This window comes from Condylura cristata, unplaced genomic scaffold (genome assembly GCF_000260355.1).
Source record: "Condylura cristata isolate star-nosed mole 26May11 unplaced genomic scaffold, ConCri1.0 scaffold00003, whole genome shotgun sequence".
Classification (NCBI taxonomy): domain Eukaryota; kingdom Metazoa; phylum Chordata; class Mammalia; order Eulipotyphla; family Talpidae; genus Condylura; species Condylura cristata.
Window position 1 is genome coordinate 21,253,640 of NW_004567104.1, and position 11,111 is coordinate 21,264,750.

General features: G+C 41.0%; 1 protein-coding gene across 2 annotated transcripts in view; it reads left to right on the forward strand.

Annotated features, from left to right (window-relative positions):
- The window catches only part of SENP2 (SUMO1/sentrin/SMT3 specific peptidase 2), a 34,179-nt gene extending 26,558 nt beyond the window's left edge, over positions 1–7,621 (forward strand). For both annotated transcript variants that reach the window (XM_004675060.2, XM_012733860.1), the window contains 3 exons: positions 444–528; positions 4,054–4,149; positions 6,347–7,621. In XM_004675060.2, the coding sequence (XP_004675117.1) occupies positions 444–528; positions 4,054–4,149; positions 6,347–6,409 (244 nt within the window). In that variant the 3' untranslated portion in view covers positions 6,410–7,621. The remainder of the gene's footprint in view (positions 1–443; positions 529–4,053; positions 4,150–6,346) is intronic.
- The last annotated feature ends 3,490 nt before the right edge of the window (positions 7,622–11,111 follow it).

Consider the following 11,111-nt stretch of genomic DNA (forward strand, 5'->3'; position numbering starts at 1 on the left):
ACCTCCGGGGCAGGCGGGAATCGAACTCATGCGGAAGCGGCTTTTAGATTCTCAGTGCAGTGCTTTAACCCGCTGCGCCACCAGGGAGGGCCTATAATCTATTTTTAAGTGGGGAAAAGAAAGCTTTAAAGTGAAGTACTTTTGTATGTTTTTAAATTGTGTATATAAGGATGAAGGAGACAACTAGAACAATATATAACATAATAATTACTTCAGAATGGTTATTTAGTCTTTTGCATATTTTTAGAATAGTAACCGTGTACAACTTTTATAAGCAGATAACTCAAAAATTAAAACCAAAGCAATCACATTTTAAAGAAGCAAATGGAGATAGATTTGAGAATAGCACATCTGTTAAAACATCAAAAAGTTCTTGGTAATCATAATGGTCACTATCTATAGGTATTCATCAATACATCCTTTCTTTTTTGCTTTTTTTCCAGTCAGTATTTACAGGATGAAAGTAAGACCAAAAGAAATATTGATCTGAATCTTCTCGAGTGGACCCATTACAGCATGAAGCCACATGTAAGTGATGATCCTCTATATCTGAAATATTTTGTTGCATTTACTGCCGGTGCCATATGCTTTAAACTGGCTTCCTTCCGCCCTTCACTCACTCACACTTTAAGGCATGCTTTCTCCTAAAGTACACACCTCGTGAATGATCTATTTCTTTTTTTTTTTTTTTTAAAGATTTATTTATTTATTCATATAGAACTGGGGTACAGACCAGAGATGCGGAGGGTGAGAGGATTCACCAGAGACAGAGTGGGGAGCAGAACAGGCAGATCGACGAAGTACACTGCTGAGGGGAGCCCCAGGCGTGTCAGGAGAGGTCTGCCACGCCATGTGGTCGCCTCCGGGGCAGGCGGGAATCGAACTCATGCGGAAGTGGCTTTAGCTTCTTAGTGCTCTGCTTTAACCCGCTGCACCACCAGGGAGGGCCCTGATCTATTTCTTAATCTTTAGAAAGACACTTAACAAGTGAAACTGTGCACAGTATGTTCACGTATATTTTCTAGCAGTGGTATCAGACTCTCAGCCTTTATGTTTCACCTAATTTGTAGATGTAAACTGGATGCTAGCATGTATCTCAGAAAATTAGGGGTGACCCAAAACTAAGTTAGCTATTTATTTGGTGCAAATAAAAATTTTAAAGTTTTGTTCAAAATTTAACTGGGAATTTTGTTTTGTCTTAAGGGTTCCATACTTTGAATCTTAAAGAAAGTCAGTTCTCTTTTGTGTAGTGGAGTCTATAGTTCTCTCTTCCATGACAGATATAATGGGCCAGGAGAAAAGCATGAGGTACCTACCTCATGGTGTGCATGTTCAAACAGTCCCCTCTTTGTTACAATAGCCTTCTGTTTTTCTTTGAATAAAAATTGAGTAATCATCATCTAGTTTGTGTCAACTGAAGTAAAAATCTCAATGACAGCTAGACGAAGAGTTTATTAGATAAAGTGGATTTGAGCCAAGCATTCCAACAAATTTTACTTTGAGAGCTGTTCTAACAAGGACAAGTTTGAGTTCATTGTATATAGCTTGTTACAAATACTAGCATGCAGTTAACATCTACAATTTAGATGAGACATAAAGGCTGAGAGTGTGATTCCACATACTTGAACAGAGTAGCATGAGTGTAGAAGTAATATGAACATTGGCTCACTGATGCCAAGAATGTGATTATTTTGGAGAGGAGGCTTTGGTTTTCAATTCTAGGTATAGCTCTTTTGATTTCCTCAATAACTTAGTTGGGGGGGGGGGTGGTGATGACAGGTTGGTTTACCCACTGGTTTTGGATTCCTACTTAGCTGCTTCATGGAGCAGGCCAGAACCTATTCTGACTTTAACCCCATGCAGATGGCTTCGCTCTCTTGCCTGCTTGGGGTGGGAGGTGGCAAACCCATTCACAGTGTGTTCACATGATTTCTAGCAGTGGAATCAGACTCTTATGATCTGGTGCTGGGGTATCCTGTGAGCCTAACTCAGAAGAGTTTGGAATCCACTGCCTTAGGCTTTTGATGCCCCTAGTGCTGCTTCCAGGAAGCCTTTTTTTGCCTCCAGCCAGAATTGAGTAATCAAGGCAAGGTCCCAATTGGTTTAAGCTTATCAAGAGACTTTTCTTTTTACTGCTGGCATCTGTGGGGGTACAAATCAGTAATGTACCCCTTCTCTACAAGAGATAATGGTGCAATATTCCCAGTGTATACCTAAAACATGAACAGTACTGAACCCTCTATAGACTGTGTATTTTCCTAAATAGATGTATAGACGATAAAGTTTAATTTGTAAATAAAGCATAGTAAGAGATTAACTAACTAATGGAACACTTGTAACAGTAAATTGTAAAAATGTGATCTCTATCCTCTTTCTCTCTCTCTTTCTCTCTCTCTCTCAATATGTTCTTGTGACTGCAGTCCCCCCCTCCTACTTAGACTTGCTTTTCTGACTAGGGAAGTGAAGTTAAACTCTGCAATATTGAGTTAGACTAGTTGTAGTGCAAACATTTCTAATAGAGCCACGTTTAGCTCTTTTCCAAAATTTGTAAATGTTTCTGAAATAATTCTGACTAGAATTCCTGTTCCTGATGTTAAGAAAGAGAGACAGGCCCTCCCTGGTGGCGCAGTGGGTTAAAGCACAGCACTGAGAATCTAAAGCCGCTTCTGCATGAGTTCGATTCCCGTCTGCCCCGGAGGAGATCCACATGGTGAGGCAGACTTCTCCTGGCCCGCCCGCTGCTCCCCTCAGCAGTGTACTTCATAGATCTGCCTGTTCTGCTCCCCACTCTGTCTCTGGTGAAGCCTCTCACCGCCCCTGAGCCTCTGGCCTGTACCCCAGTTCTGTATGCACAAATAAATAAATCTTTAAAAAAAAAAAAAGAGAGACAAGGCCCTCCCTGGTGGCGCAGTGGGTTAAAGCACAGCACTGAGAATCTAAAGCCGCTTCTGCATGAGTTCGACCCCCGCCTGCCCCGGAGGTGACTACGTGGCGTGGCAGACCTCTCCTGACCCGCCCGCTGCTCCCCTCAGCAGTGTACTTTGTTGATCTGCCTGTTCTGCTCCCCACTCTGTCTCTGGTGAATCCTCTCACTGCCCCTGCAACTCGCCTGTACCCCAGTTCTGTATGAATAAATAAATAAATCTTTAAAAAAATTTTGTTTTTGAAAAGTTACTTGTTTAAAAAAAAGAGAGACAAAATTCATCTAATAAATTTAGGATTTAATTGTCTTTATTCCAGACCATGAGATAGGGAAGCATACCATCTAGCAAGTAGAAAGGCCCTGCAATAGGTTATCTAAAGTAGAAAGTTTTATAGTCAGAAAGAGGGTGGGCCAGACATATTAGCAAAAGAAAATGAAAATTATTTCGAGCTAAGCTGCCTTCTCTTGCTTCCAGCGGTAAGCAGGGAGGTCTTTTGCACATTATCTCACCTGATGTTGACCTGGAATTCCAGATTAATTGGTTTAAAATTAGCTTTGGGTCTGTTTCTTTCTAACATTGGTACTAAACCTTTCAGTTGGGCATCTTAGAGCTGAGATATAGAACTCTAATTTTCTTTTTCCTACTGAAAAACATTTTCTCTGAAGTCACATACACCAGTGTTGAGGTTTTTATTGTATTTTTTATTTGTGTTCAGGTTTTTATACCACATAAAGACTCATTGTATTCATGTGTGTGTGTGTGTGTGTGTGTGTGTGTGTGTGTATAATACCAGACCTAACTTTTATCATTTTTTAGTTAATTGATTTGTTGCATAGAATAACAGATATGTGGGATAAGAGGATTCCCAGAGACAGAGTAGGAACAGAACAGGCAGATCTGTTGAAAGATACTGGGAGGGGAGCATTGGGTAGGCCAGGAGGTTCTGCCATGCTATGGTGGTCACCTCTCTGGCGGGGGATCGATAGCAATGAGACTTAACCCTTCAACCACCAGGGAAGCCCTTAACTTCTGTCTTTATAATAATGTTCATCCACAGTCAGAGGAACTTACATTTGATGAAATTTATACTCCTCCTCCCCCTTCTTTTTTTTTTTTTTTGTAATTTTAGGAGATTCCTCAACAGTTGAATGGCAGTGATTGTGGAATGTTTACTTGTAAATATGCAGATTATATCTCTAGGGACAAACCCATCACATTTACTCAGGTGAGTGAAGACCCCCTCTCATCCACCTGCTAGCTACTAAACAAGATAAACTTAGAGCAGGTTAGCAGTGCCTGGCACACATGAAGCTCTTAATGGTATTTGTGATCCTCTTATTATTGTTGTAAATCTTGGCAGCGTCTTATTATGGTCATTGTATCTGCTCTTAGGTTTACCCTTAGTTTTTGGAGACCAGTGAGACAGTTTCTGTATCCCTGAACTCCAGTGTTCACTGGTTTCTGAGTGCTACTGATCTGTTTAGCCAAAGTTGAACCTATACTGAAAGTCTAAGGTATAACTATGAATGTTGCTTTTCCTTTCTGTTCTGGTTATTTTTAGTTCTCCACGAGTCTGGGCATTCAAGTTATGTTGGGAACTCTTGAGAATTTGTTGGTAATAGTGAATGCTCAACCTTTTTACAACTGAGAACAACACCCTTTAAAATAGATTTTCATTTAACAGACCTCGTTTTGATAGATGTTGTCTACCTAGCAACTTACTGAGGAGTAGGACTAAACCCCATTCCTAACTTTTGAGCAACGTGAGGTATCTAGGGCTCTCGTGCCAAATTAATGCATTTACAGCCTGAAAAGCATTTATTGCTAGCTAAGTTCAGCAGTTTTACTAAGAATAAATGCACTTTGTACTATATTTTCAACTATTTAGAATCACTTATAAATCCATGTGTTAAGACTTTACATCCCTCCATATAGGAAAGTCACTAGTTGGTAGTAAATTGGTATATCTATAATGAAACACCAGGAGCTATCAGAGTGGGATGAGGGCCTGCTGCTGCTTAGATTTTGGGTGGTTCTCTCCTCCCTCCCCCACCTTATGGTTATACAGTAAGAGGCCCACAGCCATCTGGCCAGAGAGTGCCTGCCTCAAGGGTATGAAGTGATTTCATAAAAAAGAAGGAGGGCTAATTAAGTTCCAGGGGAAGCTGGCCCATGAAGTGTTAGTTATAGTTATAATATAGCTATAGTTATAATATATTAAGCAAAGCATCTCATTCTATATAGGAATTATTTGTTCTCTAAACCTAATGACATTACTAGTCAAAGAGTCTAAAAAATGTCACTGCGTTAGCACGTCTCTCCCTGGTTCCAGCCACCCACCACCACAAATGCAAACAACAGGACTTCTGGTGCAGCAAAGAGAAAAATGTGATTTATTCTAACCAGTGGGGTGGGTGAAGAGGGAGAACTAGCAAGGGAGAGGGAGGAAGAGAAGTTCCAGGTATCAGTGGGTAGTTCTAAGTGGCGTTTCAGCTATAGGAGCTGGTAGAGTGGTACAAAGATGCACTGCTGCCAAGATTTTGGGGGTTCCCTCCACCTCCTACCCCACAGTATGGATGTGCAGTATGAAGGGCCACTGCCATCTGGCCAGAGGGTGGCTGCCATCGGCTCCTATGTCCCACTAGCATAGCTCTTTCTTGCAATAAAGCCTCGCAAGATGGCCACTGACTCTGACCCCCTTCCCAGCATCCTCTTTGCCCAGGACATGAAGGGCAGAGTTCAGGCCATGGCGCTGGGTAGGCTTTGGCCCCTCCAGCTTGGGTGGTACCTGATCTCAGGAGTTTGGCCCTCACGGCAAGCTGGGGTTCGCAGGTCCCTAACTTGTGAAGCTCAGCATTCTTAGGCTGTTCCAACAGTGAGATCTGAGGGGAAGAAGTTGCTACTTGAGCATAACTGGCAACATACAATATTTAAAACAAAAATAAGGATTTCTTTATTTAAATCAAATCCATTTTTTCTTATAAAAAAAGCCAACCACGGGGATTACAATTGAGATGAAAAAAAAATGTACAAAATGATGTAAAAATAAACTTTTATATTATTTTTTTAAAAGCAGACTTCATTTTAGAATGTTTGAAACTACATATGCATAGGAAAGTTACCTACTTTGCTACCATTTGACATTTCCATTTTCAGTACATATTTTGTTATGAAGTTGTTGTTGCACCCTGTTTTATAATTCTGTATCCTACTTTGATTTCCCTTCACATAAACATATTTATGATACATATAATAGTAAAAATCATAAACCTTTTCTATGATTTTATACATATGCACCATGCTATAAAAGCCGTTTTCTTGAAGACATGGACATTTCCTGCTTTATTTACACGATTATATCTGAAAGTCGTGCTGCTCTGCTCTAATGTATAATGAATGCTGTGTCTCTGGATTCTTTGCAGCACCAGATGCCTCTCTTCCGAAAGAAGATGGTGTGGGAAATCCTTCACCAGCAGTTGCTGTGAGAATGCCCCGCCTGGTCCCTCTAGCTGCTGGTGGTTCTTTCATGAACAGACATTTCCATATACCTCATGCATTGTGGGTTCAGAAGTCCCTGCATCACCTCTTTTTTCTCACAGGTACTGAGCTGTTGAGTGCATGAAGGTCTCTCACTGCACTTGATGTGCAGGGAGGCTGCTTGCAACCCTGTCTGTAAGGCTGTGCCTGCTCAGAGCCTTGGACTGTTAAGCCCACAAAAGAACAAACTCTAATACTTTTTTTTTATTAATATTTTTTTCCCTATGAATGTGGGAAATGCAGGATTTATTCTGTGATTTGTTTTTTGTGTGTTTGTTCACGTGTATTCATTCGATGCTCACTCATTCGCAAACGAAATGGGCAGTGGCTATTCTCTGCTGCTCTTTTATAATTAGCTCTGAATGACTTGTTTGAACTATTTATTTCTGAAAAGAATGTTAATCAAGCACCACTCCCTGCTGAAGATAAGAAGGGAATCAGTTGGGGGAGGAAGGAAGTGTTAATGAACTCTGATGCTGGAGCAGTAACTGCCAACCTGAAGCTGGAAGCTTGAAGATCCAGCGGAGTGGTGGTGGCGTCGGCCCTTCTATGCGAGGAAGTCTGACACCACCGCCTTGCGCCATGTTGTGGAAAAGTGAAATTGTGGCCCAGGGAATTCTGGCTACCCGAGCATCTTCAGAAGAGTGTCCTGGTCATCCTAAAGAGACTTCCCTTTCTGGAAATGAGGTGACTTGGCTGCTCTTGAAACTGGATTTGAAGTAACCATAAACCCTAAATCTTCATTTACATCCCAGATCTAGTTAAGTGTAAGCGCAGGATTGTAAAGATGGGCCTGAGATGTTTATTTCAAAAGATACTCTTCAATTTAAAGCTATTTTTCCTCAAAGTTTTTTTTTTTCTATATATAAAAGCCAAAATTAAGTTTTATACTCATTAGGATTTACATCCTTCCCATTTCACCCCTTCTGAAATTTGTGGAAGAAAATTTAGTACTTGGCTTTGAGGTTGCCAGTTATACAATAATCTATTTTGCATAAGAAAGTTTGTATTTAACTTTTTGTTCATTAAAAACCTTACAGATGTGGTTATGTATTTTTAATTTCAGAAAGTTTAGAGTTGGTCAGAACATATTTTGCAAGATCTAGTGCCTAGTGTTGCTTTTCCAATGTAATAAAAGGTTGTCTGGCAGAACCTGAAAAGTATATGCTGAAATGATTTCTAACGCTCCTCCTTACTTAAACTTCCCAAATTTGTCCTGGTACATAACAGCAAGAGGTAAGCCCAGAACAACTGGCAAGTGTTGCTGCAATTCAACCTGTCTGCTCTGTGAGGGCGCAGAAGGCCAGTTGAAGGGACATCCTGTTCCTGCCAGTTTTCTCTGTAAAAGTCTTCATAGGACCTGGGACCTGTGATGTGGACTGAAACTGCTGAGACAGCGTGATAGCTGAAGGGCTGTGTGATAACTAGAACAAGCTGGTGATGCTGAGACCTTGAGCGCTGCCGGCACAGAGAACCCTCCCTGTAGCCCGGTCTAGCCCAGGGCTACTGGAGCTGCGCCAGAAGCTTCAGATCTGGCAGCTGGCACAGCCAAGAAAGGCAAGAGTTACCCAGTCCGACTATACTAGAAACCCGCTTCCCGCTTGACACTAGGCTTCACCTGAGAATTTAGTGCCTTGGGTAAGATTTGCTCCATGTGATGGGAATACTGTTAAGAATGCCTTTTGTAATTCTTCCCAAGTGAACGATGCTGGGGGTATGGATTTGTATCGTATCACGAATGTTTGAGGAGCTTTTTAGAGCAGCTTTTATTGACCTTTATGTGAATGTACTCCTCAGGCTCTTCATAACCTTGTGGGGCGTGGTGAAGTTGTGTAGAACAGAGTTAGTACTGGTGTTCTACTTTACCCTGAGTTCCTGATTTCATACGAGTTACCACAGATGGCACTGATGACATCTCATCGGTGCAGAGGAACTCATTTAGAGTATTTGTATCTAAACAGTTTATGAGTAAAGCTGTCAGGTGATAAAAAAACAGCTCTTGATTTTATCAGTTATCTGCATTAAAGCCAGTGAAACATACATATGTGTACACATATATACATAGACATAAAGATATAAATTTTTTTTTCTTTTACTGCAGTAATTTGGAGGTCTGAAAAATGACACACTGAACCATTGTCCTATTTTTAGTATTACCTCCTAAAGAGTGATAAAGATGAAAAACAATTGTTGGTGAGCAAGTGTCTTTCTCATGTTTGAGCTGGGATGTGGGTAGGAGGAAAGCAAACATGGGGCATGAAGATATTCTGGAGAGCCCCACATTCTACCTCAGTTACCTCAGGTTTTTGGAGCTTCTGAACTTTCTTCCTCTGAAATCCTAAGCACAATTTGAGGAATAATATGTTGAATGGTGGGCGTGTGTTGCACTGTGAAAGAGTTGCTTGGTGCTGGGACCAAGGTGTGGGTGCAAGGAGAATGTTCTTGGAGATAATCGGAACCTCAGACAGAAACAGGGTAGAGAAATTCAAGTTTGTAATAACTTCAATACTTTATCTAAGCTAAATTGGCTTCTGTGAACTAATTAAGCATCTAATCTCTTTATAATAGCGTCTTTGAGAAAAATTCAAAGCATCCTATTCAAACAAACTTTTGGTACTTGTTTGTAAGTTGGGGATCTAGCTGGCTGTATTGCATTGATAATTTTTTTCTTTTAATTTATATATATGCAGAGAAGGGTTTGGGTATGTTGAAATAGATGTTGATTTTATCTACTTACCAATAAATTCATCTCTTTTATTCAGTGACTTTCAATTTTGTTGATTGCAACTCATAGTAAAATGTATTGTGACCAGTGCACACAATCATATATATATATATATATATATATATACACACACACACACATTTATATGTGTGTATGTGTGTGTGATTATATACAGACATAAAGTATTTACAGGTATGACTTTTACTATACTGTGATAATACTGTATTTTTAAAAACTGACCATCAAGTTGATTTCTCAATCCACTAATTGAAATTTGTTTGAAAAACACTGCTATGAATCATCTGTCAAGATACACCTTGTGTTAAGAGAATCTAAATCATAAAGAGCACACAAATATGATAAATGTGGGCTGCCTTGAGATGAGCCAGTCTCAGGCTAGGGAAACAGGTTAGAAATGTTCAGCTCATCATTGGAAACAGGTCATGTAAACAATCTTTGTTTTATAGGTTTACACTGGAATTTCTTAAAATACATTAAGTAGAAGTCCTTTTACTTCTGTGTAGGATGCCAAAAGGTTCCATGGCTCAGTAATGTGTCATATGTCTCTTCCCCCTGGGATGTATAACGAACATTATAGGAAATTAACCTAGCATATCTGACAACTTGGACATTGTACAACAGCTGTGGAGCTGTTTTGTGGAATACACTTAGAAAGCTCTGGAATGAGCAACAGAATTCTTGGAGCATGTGCTTCAAACACACTGGGGAAGCCCCAACACCCCAACACGCACAGCCTCTAAGGGTACGTGGTGATCATAAAATCTGAATTCCACATATTTTTTCTTACATCAGTTATGTTCAGAGTAGAGAATACTTTTTTTTTAAGATGTATTTATGCATCCAAGAACTGCGGTACAGACCAGAGGTGCAAGGGATAGGAGGATTGATGGGAGAGATAGTAAGGAGCAGAGTAGGCAGATCCACTGAAGTACACTGCTGAGGGGAGGGGGGAGGGAGGGGGGTGAGACAGGAGAGATCTGCGCCATGTGGATCACCTCCCCAGCCAGGGATCAAACTTGCACTGAAGCAGCCACGACTTGGCTTAGCTTCACAGTGCAGGGCAAACCCACTGCACCACCAGGGAGGGCCCCCTGAACATATTTTCATGTGATTTTGATTGCTGCAGAGCATTCCAGAATATGACTGTAATAGTTTATTTTTGCACATAGTATCTTGCATAATATTTAGGTTATTCTCTTAGGAGAAATTCTTAAGATTAAAATTTGAGTTAAAAGTTAGTGTATAGGGGACCCTCCCTGGTGGCACAACAGGTAAGGATGCAGCACTGAAAGCTGGCCCTGCAAGCTAACCACAGCCGCTTTGGTGCGACTTGGAATCCTGGCCCCGGAGGTGACCACATGGCGCTGCAGACCTCTCCTGACCGGCCCGCTGCTCCCCTCAGCAGTGTACTTCCTCAGTCTGCCTGTTATGCTCCCCACTCTGTTTCTGACAGCCTCTCAATCCTCTCACTGCCCCTGCACCTCTGGCTTGTACCCCAGTTCTGTATGTATAAATAAATCTTTATATAAAAAAAAAGTTAATGTATAGGGCCCCTGGTGGCCTAGGGGTTAAGTCTCAGCATTATCACTCCCATGGCTTGAGTTCTAGCCCCAGCCAGGAAGCTACACATGATGTATCAGGCCTCTCCTGTCTCGCCTGCTGCTCCCTTCAGCAGTATAAATCAATCTGCCTGTTCTTCCCACTGTCTGGTGAAGCCTCTCATTTGCTGCACTCCTGGCCTACACCCCAGATCTTCACAGGAGGAGAGGGTTTGGAATATTTTAAAGCAAAACCGGTATATCATTCTGTCTAAATACTTAAGAACATTTGGTTAAGAATAATTTTAAAATCCTGTCATTTTCATACCTAACTATAAGAATTTCCTAATATCTAGTGCTCAGTTC